At 46.6% G+C, this 23,533-nt stretch overlaps 1 protein-coding gene across 1 annotated transcript in view; it reads right to left on the reverse strand.

The window, feature by feature from the left end:
• The window catches only part of TTLL4 (tubulin tyrosine ligase like 4), a 98,226-nt gene that overhangs the window by 19,389 nt on the left and 55,304 nt on the right, over positions 1 to 23,533 (reverse strand). Inside the window, exons 12-15 of the mRNA XM_082260120.1 lie at positions 22,067 to 22,165; positions 18,134 to 18,268; positions 3,626 to 3,757; positions 1,713 to 1,812 (exon numbers count right to left, since the gene is read on the reverse strand). Of these exons, the coding sequence (XP_082116246.1) occupies positions 1,713 to 1,812; positions 3,626 to 3,757; positions 18,134 to 18,268; positions 22,067 to 22,165 (466 nt within the window). The remainder of the gene's footprint in view (positions 1 to 1,712; positions 1,813 to 3,625; positions 3,758 to 18,133; positions 18,269 to 22,066; positions 22,166 to 23,533) is intronic.

Below are 23,533 nucleotides of genomic sequence, written 5' to 3' on the forward strand. Positions count from 1 at the left end.
ACCAAGATTCCCATACTTTAGAGGGACTTCTCACTTCCTGTTTGGCTATGGAACAGGAAGTGAAGGGAAATATCACAACCAGAGCACAGATAGGAATAAAAAAAAAAAAAAAATTTTAATGATTTTGTTATAAGTGCAAATATGTTATCCATGCCTCAGCCAGCCCTGGGTCAGGCATTCCCTGAATCGACTTCGGCCCCTTTTCCTATACTGGACTGCTCGTGGATCTAGGACACTGCTTCAGGTAGTGTTCATTCCATTATATTTCCCATTTTAGTTCATGATTTTATATTAGTATATTATTATAACCCATATTCTCATTTTTAGACATACAATTTACATTCAAGCTCCTGATGAATGGACGGAGGTCCATTAAAAAGTGTTGAGCCTACAAATACTCAGATGTTTCATATTGAATTGTGATATATTTAAAGATTGTGTGCATACAGAGATCTGATGTCTTATTGTAATTCATTATATTCTTGAGTGATCCAGGTTTGGTCCTAGAAATATTGTATTTATTTTGGATTCAATATGTATCATTGTGTGACGGTGTTCACCGTCACTGGAATTTAAGGACAGATGGGTGATGGTTTGGATTGCTTTTTATTTGTCAGCCAGGTCTCCATGTAGAAATATTGAGATTTGTTCCCATTTGCCATGAGGTCTCTGACCAGGGAGTACAACTCCTAATATGGTCATTCCAGGAAGTTCAATGAGGAGACTGACTGTCTAACAATTTTGCTTTTGTCTGAGGTGGCTTTCCATTCACCTATTGTCAGGTGTGCTAATGAACTCACCTGTTGTCTGCTAAGGGATGTATTGACACTCAGAGTAATGTGTATTGGGGGCTCGTTATGGAACCATTGTTCTGTGTATGGCTATTGTGTACATTGATGGTCCCCTGGGGGGCTTCTGTCTCATTACACATAACAGTCCTTCTACTCAAGCTATCTGACCAATCCCTGCTGACTCATTTTCGAGTCCTCATTTGCATGGCTAAGGAGGACCTGAAGGAGAACGGCATGTACTGTGCAATTGACCAATGGGAAAGCGGTTGTTGGGGGCAGGATGTTCCAAATTCTGTATAAAAGTGTGCTTCCAATAAATGGTCTTCCTGTTTGAACTTACATACAGCCTGCTTGGTGTTTGATCTAATGGATTCCGAACGGCACATAGCTGTAGTTCGGATCCCGGAGCCTTGGTTGACCGAACCATCAGACGTTGCGATCTGCAAGCTGACTGACTAGAAACAGAGGAGTGTCGGGAGAGCGGAAGCGAGCGAGCAAGGGTCTCGTTACATGTTGTATCTACTGTGTACTTTATCTCTGGATGTGCCTATGTAACATTGTTCTTATATTACATGTATTTAATAAATTCTCATGTCCAGTTGACCTCAATTAAAGTCCCATACTCCTTTTGTGGTTTTTATATATGCAAATAAACCCTGTTGATCTTGTCATGTCAAAAATTCAAAGCTGTCCTGTTCACATTTCCTGTGTTGTTATCTTAAAGTATCTATTCAGCCCACCCAGTTCTTATCTGGGGACTACAAGTCAATTAGTTCCCATGCTTAGAAGATGAAGACAGGGATAGACTGAGTAGTACAAATTTTTCTTTTTTTAAATGTGCCCTGACATAAGCTTTAATGATAGCAAACTCCAAACAACCAGTTTGACAGCAAAAGTTAAAAATCAAAAGCTGACCCCCACCTTGTCTGGCAACTTCTGGCTAAGGTAATGTGCCCGCTTCATCTTTTCTTCATTCAGAATCTCCACGGAGCACCCGCGGTCCTTCCCACTGGAGCACACACTGACAAGACAAAGGAAGACTTCATTTTTCTACTAAAAAAACATGGCTATTAGCTGAGCTGGCCTGTGCTTCCATCCATCCATACAGAGGGGAATTTTACTATAATCAAGACTGGAGCAGTTTTGCATGGCAACCAATCATCCGATCCGTTGCAGGGGAGGCAGGAGAGGTGAAGACAGCCCTGGGTCCTGGCTGTGTCAGTTGCTTCTGGCACTTCCTGCTATCCTAGCGGTGTCTCAGCTTCTCCCTCGTCAGATCCGGCGTAAATGGGGCGGTGCTAGCGTTCGGGGCATGCGTTCCCCTCCGTCAGGCGTTGCCTGGTGACCACAGGGAGCTGCAAGTTAAATAGCTAAGGCGGGAGCCGACGTCAGCGTCATGATGACGGGGGAGCGGCTCAGATGTTGGACACAGCGGGACTTGTGTACAAGGGAGGAGGCGGTGCTATGGGAGATAAAGGGTTTTGTGCGTAGCAGAGCAGCTACCTCACTGCGATATAAATGAAAGTCATCCCTTGAGCCAGCTATATAGCAGCAAGGTAGCTGCTCTGCTACGCACGAAACCCTTTATCTACCATAGCACCGCCTCCTCCCTTGTACACAAGTCCCGCTGTGTCCCATGCCAGCGTCTGAGCCGCTCCCCCATCACCAATAGCTGGCGTCGGCTTCCGCCTTAGCTATTCAACTTGTAGCTCCCTGTGGTCACCAAGCAAAGCCTGACGAAGGGGCACGCTTACCCCGAATGCTAGCACAGCCCCGTTTCCCCTAGATCTGATGAGGGAGAAGCTGAGGCACCTGCTAGGATACCAGGAAGTGCCAGAAGCCACTGACACAGCCAGGACCCAGGGCTATCTTCACCTCTCCTGCCTTCCCTGCAGAGGAACGGATGATCTTTGTTGTAAAGCCTGTTTCCCACTTACCCATGTGAGTGCAATACCATTTTATGTTAATAAAGGACTGCTTTTAATACTACACTTTGGTGGCACCGCTCTGTTGTTCTTTTTTTTTTGCTTGTCTGCCATTCACAGAGTCCCCTTCTAGCTCTGGTAGAGCCGGCAGCCACCCAGCCATCCACCTACACAAGACATTAAACTATGGACTGTGTATCAACATACACCAAAAACATTTTAAAACATTTGCTTTTATGAGTGTTCATTCTATACTGTAGGTTTAATAGCGCTGGTCTATAATCTGTTTCTGTGGGAACAATATACTACAGGGGGGCAAGGAGGGAACAGTACTGGGAACTGTGGCAGTTTTCGCCATGCTGAGTAGCTCAGGAAGTTGCTGGATCATATCTCGCGTGCTTATTCCTACCACGTGATATCACACACGGGCACCTGGGATAGACAGGAGAGGAGGGCCGGCTGGGATCAGCATAGGACAGCGAGGGAAGTGGTTTTCCTTTACGCTCTGCAGCCTGACCATTCTGAGGGGATGCAATCTACGTTCACCGGCTTGTGATGAACAGGTAGATTGTGACGGAACCCATGGGGACCTAGGAACCCACGTAGCGCAACCCATGGGGACCTAGGAAAGCTAGGGTTCTGCGGAACCCAGGTTGAGAAACAATGATCTAGATTAAGGTATTTGAAAAGGAAAATAGAAAGGAATGGGTCCCTGGTGTAACCCCTTTAGACACGAAGGCAAGACATGGGAAGCGATACATAGACCAGGGGTATAGCCCTTTAAGGGTGGAGCAACTTTATAACTGTATATACCCAGAGTTCTCTTATGTCCCACCAGCAACCAATAAGAGGAAAACCAAAATAGAATGCTTACATAAAGCTTTACTGACTAGTTTTCTGCTGTCTTACCTGGTAGGAGAGCTGCCAGAGCCAACATTACTGGTGTCCTCTTTATTGGGGAGGAGGAATCCGGCCAGATTGAGGAGATCTTTGATCATCTGGCCTTTAATGTTCACATCCAGAGGTGAATTAGAGTGCAGACTGAGGACAAGAAAAGTCATTGTGAATCTTCTCATTTATAGTGAAGCTTACCCAAAGACACACAAACCAAAAACACATTTGTGCCTATAAAAAGCAAATTCCAGACAAACATCAAGTATGGTTATGGGTCCAATTCTTGTGTAAAGCCTTCCCAGTAAAGTGGAGGTGTGATGGTCAGATGCCACCAATCTTTAGGCATATTGTGTATCAGCAATTCCAAATAACACAATTTCTTTGTGGGGAAAAAAAAAGTATTACCTGCTCTGAAGAAAATAAAAAAAAAAAAAAAAAACACCTTCTTTGAACTGTTCTATTACTTATAGCCAAGGCCAAGATGACACAGCATTTGTTGGCATTTACCATTACAATTTGCAAAGAGTCTATTGCTTAAACTAATGTGAGCAATGAGAGAACACCGGCAGGGAGAAAAGCCCTCATATTTAATGATTTAAACAGGTCTGCAGCTCGATGAGAGATCAAGTCTACACAAAGTGAGAAATTCCCTCCTAGACAGTCATCACCAGAATGGATGTCCCCAATGAAAGACTTACCATCACCCTTTGTTCTGGTGCCAACTTTAAAAATCCTATACTAACTTTCTGACTCAATGACAATGGTTGCCAGGACAAATAGAGAAGATGACTCTATCTAGTAAGGACCTAGACTTAAAAAAATAAATACACACACACATATTTTATATATATATATATATATATATATATATATATATATATATATATATATATATATATATATATATATATATATATATATATATATATATATGTATGTATGTATGTATGTATGTATGTATGTATGTATGTATGTATGTATATGTATATCTCTCTATATCTCTCTTTTGTGCCGATGAGTCCTATGTTGCCTGCTCGGCTATGTTTGGCCTTGGGGACTTGTTTTCTGCTGTTCCCACCCCTCATTTTATGGCACTGCTTTGGAACGTCCCTACCGATATGAATCAGAGAGAACTGCGTCTGTCAATGAATGATAGAAAAAACTGGATTTTTGGCTTACCGTAAAAATCCTTTTCTCTTAAGCTCATTGACGGACGCAGTTCACTCCGATTCATATCAGTAGGGTAATACTGCCCCCTACAGGAGTAGGACACTAGGCAGAAAAAAGTTCTGGCTACACCTATGGGCAGTCCCGGAGGGTACACCCTCTCTCTTTCTGCATAGGATGCCAGTTTTGTATCAAAGCAGTGTCAAAAAAGTAACACCAACCCAACTCAAAATAGAGGGGCGGGTACTGCATCCGTCAATGAACTTAAGAGAAAAAGGATTTTACGGTAAGTCAAAAATCCAGTTTTCTCTATCATTCATTGACAGACGCAGTTCTCTCATTCATATCAGTAGGGACGTTCCAAAGCAGTGCCATAAAATGAGGGGTGGGAACAGCAGAAAAGAACAAGTACCCAAGGCCAAACATAGCCGACCAGGCAACATAGGACTCATCAGCACAAAAGATGAGGCCCACTTGAAAACAAACAGTAAACACCCTCAAGGAAGGCCAAAAGCCCTCCAAACAGCAGCCAGCAAAAAACCTTGCGGCCGAAAATCAACATATAGGGAGAACGACAGGATAATGTCGCCAGTGCCGAAACCTGCACGCAGAGTGACGGCAACCAAGAAGGCCACCTTCTGTAAGAAGGTAGGCAGGAGATACCCTCAAATACTCGCAAACAGAGGGTCTAAAAGAACCGACTGCACCAAATCAAGGTCCCCAGTGGGCAACAGAGGTCGGGCAGCCAACGGCCTTCGGAAGAAATTTGCCAAAACCGAAACCCGACCCTTGACAGTGCTCAAGGCCAACTTGTGATCAACTCCCCATTGAAGGAAACCAAGATCCGGGCCACCGAGTAAGAGGGAGGGGGAGCCCAAGCAATATACTACTGTCTCGTATGATGAACAGAAATCACCCTAGAAGTTGTTTCCCATGCTTCAAGCAGGGTGTGAATCACCCGTGACTGTGGCGGCTGAGCCACTCTCAGACTCCGGGACATCAGATGAGGCAGGGGTAGGCGGAGAAACGTCTCAGCGCACCTACCATCTTCACCCGAGCTCAAATGCTTCCCGAACTGCAGAAAAGGCATCGATGGACAGTGGAGATCTGGAAGGTCCTGCGGCCTCCATGAAGGGGTCAGGTGGGAACAAATGGCCTGCAGATTCCATACTGAACCTGAGGAACCCGCCAGCAACTTTAAAAAAGAAAAAAAAATTGCGGCTCCACAGCGCTACAGCAACCCCCGGAGGTCAGGCGAGCGCTAACAGACCCCCACAGAGAGGGAGAGACCACCCTCATGACACACTGTTCCTCCAGGCACTCCCACCGGCCTCCACAGCAAAAAATCTAAAGCAAAATGGCCGAAAGCGGGTGTACCTAGATGGCCACCACCCTAGAAGCAGACAGGGGGCTACAACAAAATGGCGGCCCCGCGCGGGAATCGGGACCCACAGGGGGACCCCCCCAAACGCCCATCCACACCATAAGAACCCACCAAGGACCCCCCTGCAGGATCGGTTGAGCGCCGCGGACAGCGCACTCCCCCGGCCCCCCATGTGGCCTGCACACTAGGCCCCAGCCTCAGGTAGGCACAAACAGTCCCCCACGTAGGAGGGGGGGAGGCAAGGGGGGTGCTGGAGAGGAGGGGGGGGGTCACAACAGGACAGAGGGAACCCTGGAGTGGGAGGGTCCGACCATCCCAGAGAGGGCCCACATCCACCCCAAAATCCACCGGGGGGGAACGTTTACTCACCATACCGGGAACACAGGCGGGCACCATCTCATGATAGGACCCCACGCCACTGGAGTAGGGGAGCTGTTGGCCAAATAGGAACACTGCGACATTCGCCTAGACCCTGTCGTGTGTCCTGGCGAGACGTTTAAATCGCGGGGCCAGTCTCCTTCGAGCGGGACTATGTCGCGGCCGACCTAGCGCAGAGCTAAGGCCTGCACGTGCTCAATGGCCAGATTAGGGTGACCACTGGATATGGGGGTCCAGTCTGTTGCCCAGCCTGGCAAAATTGCTAGATGATCTCACAGAAAAAATGATCCGGAGAAATAATGACTAGCTAAAAAAAAAAAAATCTACATTAAAAAAAAAAAAATTACTTTTATGCCAGGACCAAAGATCCCAGCAAGGAACTAGGTCCTTACTCCTGACTAGGCAGATTAAAACTGGCATCCTATGCAGGAAGAGAGAGGGTGTATCCTCCGAGACATAGGTGTAGCCAGAACTTTTTTCTGCCTAGTGTCCTACTCCTGTAGTGGGCAGTATTACCCTACTGATATGAATCAGAGAGAACTGTGTCCATCAATGAACAATAAAGAGGGGGCGCCCTGCAAAAACTGAATTTTTGTAAAATCTTACCTGTAAAATTCCTTTCTCTGAGTCCTCCGACAGTCGCCGCCTCTTCATATTAGTCACTAATGGGGTTATTGACCTTTGCTCCGTAGGAGTGGCTAGGCAACAGAATATATTAATATCAAAGCTTTTAGCATATCCTACCCCCAGGGGGTGGTCCCCTCAGTCAATACCTCCTTGCTTCCTGCATACCAACTCAGTTTCAGTAGAATAGCAGTAGAGTATACAAACAAACCCCAAAAGAGGGGTGGGGGCGGCGACTGTCGGAGGACTCAGAGAAAGGAATTTTACAGGTAAGATTTTACAAAAATTCAGTTTTCTCTTACGTCCTCCGGGGACGTCCCAAAGCAGTGTAGACATGAGGGGTGGGAAAACAGCAGCCGCGCCTAAAGCAACGCAATACCCACATCAGAGAAAGGAACCTTACCAAAGTAAGAGAACCAACTGGGCAACAGGAAAACGTGCTCAACAGGAGCAACAACCCAGGAAAAAACAAGTAACTCAGGGGTAAAAACACCCCAACAGCCAAGGGCCCAAATAAGGGACCCTAAGGCACCGCCGCACTAAGGACTTTACGGCCAAAAGAAGCATCTGCCGATGCCTGAACATCCACTTTGTAAAATTTGGAGAAGGTGTGAACGGACGACCAAGTCGCCGCCTTACACACCTGGGCCACAGAAGCCCGATGATGACAGGCCCAAGACGTACTCAGAGATCTGGTAGAGTGCGCCTTCACAGGCACGGGAGGAACCTTCCCCCTCAAAGCATAGGCCTGTTCAATGGTCTGTATGATCCATTTGGCGATGGTAGAAGCTGACGCCGCCATGCCCTTCCGAGGTCCCTCAGGAAGGACAAAGAGAATCCGACTTGCGAAAGGATTTAGTCAATGACAGGTAAACCCTGATCGCCCTAACAACATCCAGGGAATGTAAAGCCACCTCCTTCGGATGCTTAGGCTTCGCGCAAAGCGAAGGCAAGACAATGTCCTCATTGAGGTGAAATTCAGAAATTCTCTTTGGAAGAAAAGATGGGTTAGGTCGCAAGACCACCTTATCCAAGTGAATCTCCAAATACGGAGACTTGCAGGACAGGGCCGCCAGCTCCGACACCCTGCGAGCCGAAGTAATCGCCACTAAGAAGGCAACCTTCTTGGACAACAAAGACAACGAGATCTCCCTGATATTTTCAAAAGGAGCATGTTGCAACACGGACAGAACAAGGTTCAAATCCCATGGAGGCAAAGGCTCCCTCCTAGGAGGGACCAAATGTCGCACCCCTTGAACAAAGGTGCTAACCAAAGAGTTAGACGCCACAGGACGTTGAAAAAGAACGGCCAGCGCAGAAATCTGATCCTTAATCGTGGCCAACGCCAAACGCTGGTCCACGCCCGTTTGAAGGAAAGCCAACACTCTCGACACCAAGTATGAGCGAGGGGAATACCCCCTGGACTCACACCAGGCAAAATACGCCTTCCAAGTACGGTAGTAAATCTTCCCTGAAGAGGCCTTCCTGGCCTTGATCAAAGTGGGAATGACCTCAGGGGAGAGACCCCTATCCTTCAAGACCTGGCTTTCAACAGCCAGGCCGTTAAAGCCAGCGACTGTAAAGCAGGATGGAATATCGGTCCTTGAGACAAAAGGTCTGCTCGAAGAGGCAGATGCCACGGAGCGTCGACCGCTAGATTCACGAGGTCTGCGTACCAAGACCGGCGAGGCCAGTCCGGCACCACCAGAATCACCGTTTTCGGTTCCGAGGCCAACCTGCGAAGGAACCTGGACAGCAGCTGAATCGGTGGAAAGGCATACATCAGACGATACTGATGCCAGGGCGTCACTAACGCGTCCGAGGCGTCTGCCCAAGGATCGCGCGTCCTTGCCACGAACCTTTCCACCTTGTGATTTAGACGAGACGCGAACAGGTCCACATCTGGGGACCCCCACTTTGCGCACAACATCTGGAAGACATCCGGATGAAGGGACCATTCCCCCTGGTCCAGGGTCTGGCGGCTTAGATAATCCGCCTGCCAGTTTTCCACCCCCGGAATGTGAACTGCAGAGAACGCCAGGACGTGCGTCTCGGCCCAAGACAGAATGTCGGCTACTTCCCGAGCCGCCCGGGCACTCCTGGTGCCCCCTTGGTGGTTGATGTAGGCCACCGCTGTGGCATTGTCTGTCTGCACCCGAACTGGACGGCCCTGAAGCCTGTCCGTCCAACGCAGAAGACAGAGATTTATCGCTCGCAATTCCAGAATGTTGATCGGAAGGGAGGATTCCTCCTCCGACCAAGTTCCCTGGGCGGACAAAACGCCCAGAACACCACCCCACCACGACAAGGGACGAAAGGACTTGCCCCCCGACACCGCCGGGGACTGGAGCCACCACAAAAGACCCCTTTGGGTGTGGCGGCCAAACAAAATCCGCAGATCCAGAGATTGCGGACGCCCATCCCACACGGCCAGGACCTCCGCCTGAAGCTCTAGTGTGTGAAACTGGGCGAAGGGAATCGCCTCGAAGGCCGAAACCATCAATCCCAGACACCTCATACACGTCCGGAGGGACGAGCACCGATTGTCCCTGAGGGACCTGACTTCGCACTGAAGTGTCCGAAGCTTGTCTTCCGGCAGGAAGACCTTCGCCTGAACAGAGTCCAGAATCATCCCCAGGTAGGGAAGACGAACCGACGGACACAACGTCGATTTCGGGAAAATTTATCGTCCAGCCGAATTCCTGCAGAGTCTGCATCGTGATGGACAGGTCGTTCACCAGACCCTGATTGGTCGCGGACCGAATCAGGATATCGTCCAGATACCCCAAGACAGAGATGCCCTGGGCTCTCAGTAAAGCCAGAACCGGCGCGAGCACCTTGGTGAAAACCCGCAGAGCCAAAGCGAGACCGAAGGGTAACGCCACAAATTGATAATGATCCTCCGCAATGGCAAACCGAAGGTACCTCTGGTGACCCTCGAAAATGGGGATATGTAGGTACGCATCCTTCAAGTCGATGGAGGCCATGAATTCCCCCGGAACCAGGGCAGCCACCACCGAGCGCAGGGATTCCATGCGAAACTTGCAAACCCGCACAAAGCGGTTCAGAGCTTTCAAGTCCAGAATCGGACGTACTTTGCCCTCCTTTCTGGGCACAGTGAACAGATTGGAATAGAATCCCCGAAATCTGTCCCGATGAGGCACCGGAACCACCACTCCCTGGGCCCGCACCGCCAGGTGCAGATCCTGTAAGCGCTCCGGAGTCAGCTGAAGGTTTGAGGGGAAAAACCTGCCCGCCGGCCGAGAGAGAAACTCGATCTTGTATCCAGATCGAACGATTTCCTGAACCCACCTGTCCCGAATGCGGTCCAGCCAGGGTTGAAGAAAACCGAGCAAACATCCCCCCACCCCAGAAACGGGTGCGGGCGCCCCTTCAGGCTGCATTGTTATGGGCAGCGGATCCGGACTGGCCGGACTTCTGCTTACCCGCCCACGGCTTCTTCTGGGAGCCTTGGCCTTTGAAGGGCTTGCCCTTATAGTGCGACCGAAAGGCACGAAAACCCTGAGAGGGCCTAAACGAAGCATTCTTCTTACCACGAACAAACTTATTCTTGTGAGATTGGGGTAAGAGAGTGCTCTTACCCCCAGAAATACCCTTTATCAGAGTATCCAAAGATTCGCCAAAAAAGGCGGGATCCTGCATAGGGCAAATTTGCCAGAGTCTTGCGAGAAGATTGGTCAACCGACCAACATTTCAACCATATCAGGCGACGGTTCGAGACCGCCACACTAGAAAGGCGCGCCGCCAAAGGGACTAAATCCAAGTCCGCATCACACAAAATACATGACACCCTGATGAATCTGATCCACCATAGCCAAAGTTGTCGGCGGGGCAGAGTCAGCCACCAGAGTGCGCTTGAGCACCTGCGTCCAATCCGCAATAGCCTGGGCTGCCATAATGGAAGCAAAAATAGGCTTCAGCATAGAGCCAGCAACCGTATAAGCATGACGGGCTAGAGATTCCAATCTCCTGTCCGTCGGGTCCCGGAACACCGGAGTATCCTCAGCAGGGATCGCAGTTGAGTTATTCAAAATCGCCACCGCGTGATCCACCTGAGGTGGTACACACCAACGCTCATCAGTAGCCGGTGTAAAGGGATAACGCAGCTTGAACCTACTCGGCACAGCAAAAGGCTTTAAATTGCGCCATTGCTCATCAACCGCGCGCTGAAATTCCGTAGAGCAAGGAAAAACCTGCGATGTTTTGCGTTTTCTCTGCGTCCCATAAGAGGACATCAAAGCAGGAGGACATGGTTCATCCTGCAAATGCAGCGTTTGCTTGATAGAAGCAACCAACTCATCCATGAGTGCAAGCTCTTCAGACGAGCCAGGGGGAGAATTATCAACCCCTTCCACCTCAGCCTCCCCGTCAGACCCCACAAGGTCCAGGGATGAGTGAGACCCTGAGAAGGGCACTCCAGCCATAGCAGCCCCATCGCCCTCTGAATCAGAGGAAATAGACACCCTGGGCCGTTTAGTGGATCGATCAGCCACCAGCATCTGCACCTGAGCAGCTAAGTTTGCCACAATAGTGGCCAGATCAGCCCCCTCGGGGGAAGCAGCAGCCCCTTGGCCCCCCACCAGGGTGGGAGGAAACTTGCAATCCTGAGAATCCATGCCCCAGCAAAATAATTAATAAAGGGTACTGCCCCTTTAAGATCGCGGCGAGCGCTGCCCACCGCACCCACTGAACACACTGACCCCCACAGGGATAAGAAACTGGGCAAGGAATACAGGAAAAAAGGAGATATAAAACCTGGAGAGCTCACACAGGCTGCTGCACCGATCGCTGTCCCAGAGGAAAAGGAAGTGATGCAAGACTGACCGCCCCTATGAAGCCTCTGCAAGGCTACACAAACATGGCCGCTCGGCTGAGGACAAAACCCTGGGCAAAGAGAACATGGCACTGACATGTGGGATCGATCGCCGCTCAAAATGGCGGCGTTTGGCGCCAAAAACGTGTGCAGTACCTAGCAGGACCTGCCACCATAATTTTTGCCCCAGAAAAATGGCGGATCGCCGCACAGCATGTCTAAAATCTTACTGCTTCATATGACACCCAGCAGAGCAGGAGAGCCCCCCCTCACAGCCCACACACAGGCAGCAAGTGCACACAGGAGCTGACAGGGAGCACAGCAGCCACACAGACATGCAGGGTCACACAGTCCCAGACTGACACCCAAAAAAGACAGGTCCCCACAGAGATACACTTACCAGTCCGGATGGCGTGGGGAGCCTGCTCCAGCGACCAAACCGCAGTACTGAGGATAGGGAGTGTCGCAAGCATGACGCAGTGGAGTTGCGGTGCGAAACCGCAATGGCGTCCAGTGAGGTAGCCACCTCACCGATAGCATCCCTGCAGCGAACAGGGATGGGTCGTTCAATGTGCCAGGGCAAAACCTAAGCTGAACGCTCGATGGCAGGCTGGGAAGCCCCTGGCCCTGAGCCCTGGGATCCAGGGTGGCCAGACTGAGACCCAGCTCCGCACGATCATCTTCATCAGAAGAACTAACTAATGCTGGAAATAAACAGCTAAGTAAAAGAAAGAAAAAACTTCAAATAAAATCAAAAAAGAGAAAAAAGTGGCTGAGACTAAGAGCCCCAGCACAGGAACAGCCTGCACTCCTGAGCTAGGCATATGAAACTGAGTTGGTATGCAGGAAGCAAGGAGGTATTGACTGAGGGGACCACCCCCTGGGGGTGGGATATGCTAAAAGCTTTGATATTAATATATTCTGTTGCCTAGCCACTCCTACGGAGCAAAGGTCAATAACCCCATTAGTGACGAATATGAAGGGGCGACCATCCCAAGGAAGGGCCAACATCCACCACAACAAGCCACCCGTGAAAGGAGGGGGGGGGGGAACACTACTTACCGCACCATGGAAACGAGGTGGGCACCACTCCAGGCAGACCACCGCACCATCTAGGAATGGGGGTGCTGCGGGTCAGAGGTTTGCTTTGAGTCAGGCCATGACCCGGCCTGAGCGTCCTTGTGAAACGTTTAACTCACTAGTCAGCCCCCAGTGGGGCTGTCCTGGCCGACCTAGCGCAGTGCTGAGATTGGATCGCACTCGCTGGCCGGACTGGGGGGAGACCGTAAGGATCTAGAATATCCAGTGTCGCCCAGTCCGGCAGTTGATTGTAGTTCTCACAGGAACAGAAAATAATAAAAAAAGGAGGAAAAAAAATCAGTTTAAAAGGGAAAAAATGCTAGGACCAGAGATCCCAGCAAGGAACTAGGTCCTTACTCCTTACTTAACTAGGCAGAAAAAAACTGAGTGCCTACAGCAGGAAGTGGGGAGTATACCCCCTGGGACTGCCCCATAGGCGTGGTCAAGTTTTTTCCTGCCTAGTGTCCTATTCCTGTAGGGGACAGCATAACCCAATGGTCAAGAAGATCTGGAGCTGTGTCGGTCAATGAACGAAAGAGAAACGGGTTTTAACCTTTCCCTACGCTATCCAAAACTGCAGAAAAAAACAAAAGATTTGCCTATAGTTACATTTTGCAGTTTCTAATTTTGTGCAATGACTAATGAAGAACTAGAAAAATGGTGGCTGAAAATTAAGACTATATAGAACATCATGAAGGAATAAGTACAATTAAAAAAATAACCCTATTGAAGATAAAGAAATGTTTTTGGCTCCCAAAACGTGTTGGCTGTTTTATGTGATCGAATTATAAACAATTACATTTATCTCATACACTCATCTTTTTTTGTTTTGGAGCGCCTTTCTATATTTCTATGGCTTGAGTGACTTCCAGGTAACCCAGCAATGTTGTATGACAGCGACCCAACCAAAGCTACTAAGCTTGTTTGAAGGTTTCCTTTTGCTTAATCTCATTAATACGTTTTAAAGTCCCAGCACCCTTCTAATATGCCTTTCAGAAGGCCATGTCACAGATGCCTTCATATACAGAGTTAGTCTATTTGCCCAAACAGCATTTCTGGGATGGCTGTCATAGCTCAGTAAGCCTATAGATGATATCAGGGACTATGGGGTGAAGACTATAGGATATTTTTATTGCTTAACATTTACATGTACTGACAGACAGCTGGGCCAAGAAAGACAACTCAATGCAAGTTCAGTGGAGGGACTCTGAAGACTTCAGAGGACAAAAAAGGTCAATAATACAAGAGAACAATGCTGGGGTTGGGAGACTGCGGCACATAAGGGTCTAGCAGGTGTTCTGTTAAAGAAAAGCCAATCAACACTGCACCCTATCAATCATTCAGACTTTTTTTTTATCAATGTGTGAACTTGTAAAGACACAGTGCTGTACTTCAATAGGAATGACTTCTCAGAAGATAAATTAAATGTCAAAGTACAGGAATTTCCCCAGCAATTAGTGGGTATTTGATGCTGGACCTTTTAGATCATGAACTCATATCCTAGCAGTAAACATTATGCAGCCTGAACAAATCAGAAACCCCAGTAATTTGGCTGTGAGATAGAGGCCTAAAAAAATTGCAAACGTCTGAGATCAGGTATTGATGCGACTGTGCAGAGTGTAAAGCACTACATAAATTATTGGTGCTATAGAAATGCCTGTAATAAATGAATTAAAAAAAAAAAAAATGAAATAAAAACAGTCAGCTATTGCAACCTCTCAGTTTTAAATCATATGGCATAGCTGACACTATTGGGTTGATTTACTAAGCCCTCGTTCACATTGGAGCGATTTTTCAGGTCAAATCACATAACAGGTCGCAGCCTATTGCCGGCAATGGCACAGATTTGCAAAAGTAGTTCCTGCTCTACTTTTGCCATTTTCAGGTGCGACTTCTGGATCAGGGTTTCTCAACCAGTGTCCCATGGAATCGTAGGGTTCCTCAAGAAGGTTGCTAGGGGTTTCTTAAGCAAATTCTGCCTCTCGGTTAAGCTCCCACTGACATCATTAATCTTTAACTATATGTAAGAGCCTAGAGGATAATGCTTTCCAATGACCACCAGTGTAAGGAGCATTCTTCCCACTTCCCTCTGTGTTAAAAAAAACGTTGAGAAAGGCTGCTCTGGACTATTGCTCCACCATAACAAAGAATCAAAAATATCTGTGTGAACCGCTCAGGCTGTATGGGAATAAAGTCCTGTGCCCACCACTGGGAGTGCTGGCCAAGAAGGGCTTGTCTATGCTCCAGGCAACGGTAGAGTGTGATTAGGTGTCCCAGGAGTCTCACATCAAGTCAAAACCTTCTGTATGATAGTGAATGGCAGTCTCAGCCTGGACCCCAGCGACGCCCCCAAAGCTCAATTGGGTTGAGATCAGGTGATTGACTCAGCCATTGCAGAATTTTCCACTTTTTCTTCAAAAGCTCCTGGGTTGCTTTTGCGGTGTGTTTTGGACCATTGTCCATCTGTACCGTGAAGCACCGTTCAATCAACTTTGCTGCATTTGGCTGAATCTGGGCTGACAGTATATCTCTAAACACTGCAGAATTCATCCAGCTGCTTCTGTCACATCTATTAACACCAATGACCCAGTGCCACTGGAAGCCATGCATGCCCATCCCATCACACTGCCTCAACAATGTTTTACAGATGACGTTGTGTGCTTTGTATCCTGAGTTGTTCCAAGCTTTCTCCACACTTTTTTCTTCCCATCATTATGGCACAGAATATTCTTGGTTTCATCCGTCCCAACGAATGCTTTTGCAGAACTGGTCTGGCTTTTTAGATGTTTTTTGGCAAAGTCTTATCTGGATTTTCTATTCTTCAGGCTTATGAGAATGGTTTGCACCTTGTTGTGAGCCCTCTGTATTTTCTCTCGTGAAGTCTTCTCTTGATTGCAGACTTTGACAATGATACGCCCACCTCCTGGAGAGTGTCCGTCACTTGTCTGAATGTTGTGAATGGGTTTTTCTTTACCATAGAGAGGATCCTGGGATCACCCACCACTGTTGTCTCATGTGTCTCATCTGTATTTTATATTTATGTTCAACCCCTTGAATTTAAGCTGAAACTCTGCACTTCAAATCAATTTGGATCATTTCATTTCAATTTTATTTTGGTTGCGTGCAGAGCCAAAAGTATGAAAATTGTGTCGTCGTTCAAATATATTTGGACCTTTGTTGGTTATACGGGTTCCTAAAAGGGACATACACCTTAATTTAAAGGATAAGCACACCTGTTTTTTCCATTTTGATCTATTTGTTAGGTTTGTACTCACCTCGTGCAGCTGTCAATATTGATCTAAGCGCGGTTTTATACAAATCTATTGGGTTTATCAACATTATTTCTTGTTCTGTGGATGGTGCAAGTGCTTTCCTATTTCTCCTAAGGATTCCAGTTTTGATATAAAAAGGAGCCATGTGCAGTAGCCCTGAAAGCCTTCGCAAACATCAGCGGAGGAGGACGTGAGAGAGATACTATGGGCACATTCTCCATTCACAAGCAAATCACTGAGCCACAATATGAATTTTAGTGCCATGGGGAAAGAGTCTGAGATGGAAATAGTTGCAACTGATTAGATATGGGCGCAGGGTTTGAAAAGGCCTCTGGGCAGGTGAGAAATACTCGACACCAGAGGCAGAAGAGAGGAGGTAGTAAAGGCCATATCTATTTTGGACACACGGTAATGGGAATCTGAGTGACATGAAAAACTGCTGCCATTCAGATGCTTCCCCCCTCCACATATTCACCAACCCATACCCATGTATCCAGTTTGTAAATCCACCCTAAGGCCTACTTGAACCACCAAAGTGGTTCTTTGCTGCGTCAAGAGGTCCATCTGCCAAATGCAAAGCCAAAAGGGTTTTTCTTTTTGAAGAAGTCCAAATCAAGAGGAGGGGGCACAAATATTTACCGGAGCTAAAAATATTCCCACAAGCAACAATTGGATTTGTGAAAGATGGCTTTCCTTTCATAATCTTGCAAGGTTTAGCTTGGATCATCATGCTAGATTGGACTCCTTTATCTCAAGAACGCTTTTTCACTTCAGTAAAGGATACCCTGTGTTTTTGGACCGGAGCAGAAAATTCCACATAAATGACAAAATAGATTCCCAATAAACTGGAGTTCCCCTTTAGGTGGGCTGCACTAAGAAAAGTGACTGTCTTTTTTGTAATTATGGGTCTACTCTAGGTGAAGCCCCTGGCGGTGGATGTCTGGGAGGAGTACGATGGCTCAAATGCAGGCGATACATTTAGATCAGGCAATGTCATGCAGCCATTTCACAAGAGAAACCCATGAAATGTAAATTATTGCAACAAAACCCATTTTCAAGGTTTTCCAATTTAAATTAAATGGCAGCTAATTCTTTAGTGGAGTCCCTAGAGTAGGCAGTCAGGAGAGATGAAGTATCTTCTAGAGTACCAATTCGCTCTTCTACAGCCACTGTACATTACTCTTAGGGTGTTAAAGCCTTGTTTAAGGAGCGAGAAATTTGTATGGATTCCATCTGTGTTGTCAGAGAGGCTTTAAAGTCTGATTGTGTCCATTTGGATAAGTGTAGGCTCTGGCTGTACATTTGCCTTGCTTACCTCTGTCTGAAGCAAATGTTTAGTGGAGTCTGCAAGCTGTTCATGCTGTACAGGAGAGAGTTCTCTGCCTATGAATCTGCTGACAAAGTGTGCTGTAGCAAGAAAGTCCCATGGGGTCCAAGTGACCTCAGCTTGAATACAGCCACTGGGCTGCCACCACCTTGCCACAAATTTTCAGCTAAGGATTACGGCTTCATCTGGCCAATTTTCACCATGGCACCACCTCTGAAGGTTGCCCATGGTCAGAGGGTGCTGTGCAGCTAAAAATCAGTGAGCCAACACTGCAGACTGGACTGAAGGATGTCGTGGAGTCAGTAAGGCTATAGATCTAGCATCCTGTAGTACACCATCAGGCCACTCCCCCTTTTTATGGTCACTTTTACTGGAAAGGGCTGCTACTCTCTCCCCAAAATGAATTAGAGAAAAAACAGTCAATGTTTGGGGCTTCCTTTGTGCAGCTCAACATTACCTGGGTGAGATATTCACTTCTAGAACCCAAGGTTTTAGATTCTCATCTAGCATAATGTCAAAGCCAAAGAGCTCATGACAGCTGCGTGGGTTCTGGGCATACATCTTCACAAGGCTGTTCACGTATGGCTCAGACCTAAGAAAAGACATAAAGTTTATTACTATTTGCCGATTAGTAAATAGAATACCATTACAAAAAATTTCCCCCCAGACTTATGTTACAGAATTACATTTTACTTAGGACCCAACTAAACTTTTAAATCAGCTAAAAAGCTGTGCATGCAAACAAAAAAAGTTAGTTGAAAAGTCTGAATTTGTTTTAAATTTAAAAAGAACATCCTGTCCCCTACAAGTATGGTGCAGAGGTGAACTGTGGCTGGTTTTTACCAAAAAGAACTAAGATTTTCCACAGCCTTTGTTTTATTGCACAAAGCTTAGTTAGTGGATTGAAGACACAAGTTCAAGAAAACTCCAAAGCATTTCAAATCAGGAGGGGCAGCACTAGTAATTCTCTATTCATACCCACGTAACAGAATGCATGTGCTGCACAGCAGGGAAGCACATTGAGACTAAAGCCCATTTAAAAGGTTAAGTTTACTTTTCTAAAAAAAATAAAATGCACAACTTTATGCAGGTAAAAAATGTGCGTTTATTATTTTTCTTAATGCAGCCTGTAAGGTGTTGCACTGCGATCTGCTGATCAGTGCCAGGATCCTGCAGGCTTTCAGTCCCCTTTCTGCCCCTACAATATGGGCAAGCAGTTATTGAATGGCAGGAAGAATCAATGGATTAACGAGAGTGCTCACCAGCGCCCTCACAGTTCATTGAGAACTACAGGCAGTTGACCACGGCGGCCAACAGTACTTGTAATTCATTCATGCACAGAAATCTGAATGCCGTTTTCAACCACTTGCCTACTGGGCACAATGACCCCCTTCCTGTCAAGCCAATTTTCAGCTTTCAGTGTGGTCACACTTTGAATGACAACTGGTCATGCAAAAATATGTCTGCATATGAAATTATTATAGTTTTATTTCACACAAATATAGCTTTCTTTTGGTGGCATTTAATCACCACTGGGTTTTTAAATTTTTGGCTAAAAAAAAAAAAAACAGACCACAAATTTTGAAAAAAATAAAAAAAAAACAAAAATAAACCACAACACGTTTTTCTTCTTTTCAGTTTCTGTTATAAAATTTTGCAAATAGGTAATTTTTCTCCTGATGTGCGCTGATAATGCTGCACTGATGGGCACTAGTAGGCAGCACTGGTTGCCACTGAATTGATAATCAGGACACTGCCGGTAAATGGCTCTCTTCTCTCACACTGACAGCGTGAGGAAAGGAATGCCGATAACCGGCAAGTGTGTTTACTTAGTGATCAGCGGTGATTGGACACAGCCCATCATGTGGTAAAGATCTGCTGTTATTGGCTCTTTATCCTGATCGGCGATGTGCTGTGTCTGATGGACACAGCTCACTACTGATAGCTACGCACCCCTGAGGGCACGCATGCGTGGCAAGAAGAGCTAGAGTGGTCCCACCCGGCTGTCATTTGACTATACAGGGGGCAGGATCTGGTTAAATTCTGACAGTGGGTGTGGGGAGAAGGTCCCCTGCCCGCTGTTACGGGGGGGGGATAAAGGAGGCAGGAGCTGAAACATTCTAAATATGAGTGGAACATGTTCCAAAGGTGAACTTCTCCTTTAACTTAGTTACATAGTAGTTGAGGTTGAAGACGATAGTCCATCCAGTTCAACCTGTGTAGGTGTGTGTGTGGACGTAATTATTTCACATACCCCTAAATGTTTTGATCCTTGAGATGTACGTCCAAGAGTCTTTTAAAAATAGCCATACTCCCCGCAGTTACTACCACTTGTGGTAGAGAATTCCACAATCTTGTAGCCCTTACTGTAAGAAAACCCCCTGCGTAGCCTAAGGTTAAATCTTTTCTCTTCTAATCGCATTGTATGGCCTCGTGTCCACATGCATTCGTTGCAACTGAACAGTTTTTTTTTTTTTGCTGAGAACTTGAGGTATTTTGTTCATTTATTGATGATGAGACTACCAATAGTGTCTGGAGAACATTGTGTGGAGTCTCGTACGTTTGTTAAAAAACAGCCTCTCATCTTTTTACCCTTTGGGAACCCATGAAATACTTCTCAATTTTAGGGGAACAACTGCTTAAAAAACAATTTAGTGGAGGTTAGGGAAAAAAAAATGTCCTTTACATTGGTGGTAACTGGAAAGAAAGCCCCCTTATAGTGGTGGTCAGAATCCCACCTTCACAGGTAGAAAAATAGAATCATTGGCCACTGACTCAGCCAATTGATGCTGGGAATATGCAGGCACAATCAAATAGTAAGCCAATCATCCACAGTTCAAGGAATCCCTAGTAACCTGTGGAGAGCCCTAGGATTCCACAGAACTCTGAAGGAGAGGGGTTGGATTAGACACATAGTAATAGCATGTAACATATTAGCTGAGAGTAGCCCCTACAAGGGAAGTTTATGGCCCAGTTAGCTGTTATGGGTTACTGGATGTTCTTTATTACATAAAAGATCAGATAAATGATAGTGCCAGTAATGGATAACACCACTGGTAATACAAAGCGACAATCATTTATAAACATGGTATAGGATAGCCAATGATTACTGCATGCAATGAAACGAGGTGCAGCAAATGCTAGGTTTTCTAAACAAGGAAAACCCAGCAAATGTATCTTTTTAACCATTTGCCGCATAGATTTACTGTGACTGGACAGCAGCTGCAGGCTCAGTGCACCCTGCTAACCCGTGCTGTGGTTAGACGGGATTTTGTCAGCAGGTATCAGCCAATGATTTTTGGGTGAGACCAGCTGATTGGCTGTATCCAATCAAAGCACAGAGTCCTGTGTTTACATACAGCAGCAATTTGGCTGTTTCATCTCCCTGCAAAGCATCATCTTCTGACTTTTTATCAAGAATAATAAACTTCTACTGAATTGGCACTAACTTGTGGTGCTCTCATCTCTTTACACACAAAAAAAAAACTAGTAGTCAGGGGTGCACAAGCTGTGGCTCGTGGAGCCTTCCATTGTGGCCCGTGACCTCAAAACAGGGAAGAGCAAGCCCAGTGTCGGCAAGCCATTGATCGTGATCTGGGCTTGCCGACCTGCAATCTTAGAGCATCAGAGTGTGTCGAGCTGGCTCTTGCAGCGGAGTAAGCAGGCAACCACAGAGGGAGCAGGATCCAGCATAAGCTGATGCTTCCTCTGCAGCACCGGCTCGTGTCTATATGCCAGCAAACACTGGAAGAGGAATAGGTTGGTGTATTAAAAAAAAAAAAAACATGCTGTGGATTTGGTGTGCCTTCTGAAAGTGCACCACACCTGCAAGATAAAATAAAAGTCTTTGACAAAGCACAGATAACCCTCAGGTGCACTGCATCCGTGATGCAGGTAAACTGCAGCGCATCAGTGTAAATGCAGCCTTTTAGAGGGCTCAGGAAAGGGCTTGTTTACAATTGCGGTTTCAGGGGGCATTAAACCCCATAGTTGAGACATATTTCAACCACAACAGCCCAACCACTGGTGTAGCGCCAGGGGTTACAATGGTAACCCTGCCCCTTGCTCCAGGGGGCCTGTACTGCCTTCCTGTCACATTCTGTTTTACACTTGGACAGGAGAGGCAGCATTTACAGGAATGGATCCTCTCCATTTTCCTCCTGCAAACACTGAAAGTCGGCTTCTTCTCCTCCAACTACTGCCGGCATTCAGTAGCTGCAGGAGGAAAACGTACATTCAAAATAAAAAATTCAAAATTCGAAATTCTGAACCATTTCATTTCATTGTGGCTCATGATTAGCTACCAAATCACTTAAGTGGACACCGCTCTTCAAATGATTGAGCACCCTTGTAGTAAGCAAAAAGTTGGCCCAGGAACCCCAAAACTCACGCAATTATTGTCTTTATCACCATTTCTTTGATCTTCTCCCAGATCTTCTCACTGCAGAATCCCTTCTGGTTGAGGTAGGTCCACAATGCCTTGAGTGCCCTGCACAAAGAATGAGGTTATTATATCTGCTTTATTATTGTTCTAATAGAGCGGAAAAAAAAAAAAAAAAAAACTTAACGGAAAACAGCAACAAGTAATAGAGATGCATTGGAGTCAATCCAAAATCTAAACAACCAATCCTATTCTAGATCCCATAATCCTTCTGCAGGTTAGAAAAAAAGGCCAAATCACATGTATTTCTATGGCTGACAACAGTCTCTCAGCCAGAGTTCAGAGGGCTTCTTTAGAGGGGGCTAGGGGTTCCTTGTGCACTGAGAAAAGTAACCACTGACACCAGTTACCTTTTTAGCTATATTTAAAAGAAGTATGGGTTTAAATGTTTCTTCAGTATTATGCTTGCTGCATCTGTCCCCCAGCGCCTCTACACTGAGAACCGAGCGATTAAACACTGCTGACCGCTCGGTTCTCACAGCTCCATGAGCAGAGAGCTGCTGACTGTCAGTCAGCAGCTCTCCGCTCTGCCCCTTCCTTGCTTACTGGAGCGCTGGGCTGTGGAGAGAGCGGCCGGCTCAGGCTCTCAGCAGCTCGTTGAGAGGCTGAGCAGGGTGTCAGGCCAGGCACCTGGTCAATCCAGACTTCCATTGTTGCGATGACACGGTGCCTGGACTGACTTCTGTGACGTCAGCAGAGAGCGGACTTCAGCCCACTCTGCTGAAAATGGGTCACAGGAAGGCAAAACAAACTGCACTCCAGTGATCCATAGGAGATATACAGCCAAACAAGCTTTGGCTGTATATCTCCTTTAGGTGGAAATAATTCTCATTAACCACTAAAGCATGAAGCATTTTTCTCCCACTGGCCACTCATGTAATGGGGCTCTTCTTCCAATGGCCACCAATGTAAGGAGGTGCTTTTCCATCAACCAAAAATGTAAGTGGATCCTACTCTCACTGACCACCATTGTAAGAAGGTCTTCCTTCCACTGACCACAATGGAAGGGCACATATCTCCCACTGACCAACAATGTAATGATCCTTTTTTTCACTCACCACCACTGTAAAAAAAAAAAAAAAAGACACATTCCCACTGACCAGCAATGTAAGCTGGCTTTAATGTGCTGACCACCACTACAAATTTCATTGTTGGTTCCTTTTTTGGGTAATTATAATTCATAATTTAATTGGTTACTGAAACAATTTTTGTTGTATAGAACAGCCCTAGGTGTCAAATACAGGATTTCTTTGTCTTTTATATATCCTTATATGCACACAGCTTACCGTTCATGGTAAAGCACTGTGAGATGTAGATATAATTATTTGCAGGGGGGTCCATGTGACATTAAGATTACTTCAAGGGCTGCTATGTGGTAAAAAAGGGGAAAAAAGTTGAAACAAACCATGTTTTTCC

The sequence above is a fragment of the Pelophylax lessonae genome (assembly GCF_965119305.1).
Source record: "Pelophylax lessonae genome assembly, chromosome: 6".
NCBI lineage: Eukaryota > Metazoa > Chordata > Amphibia > Anura > Ranidae > Pelophylax > Pelophylax lessonae.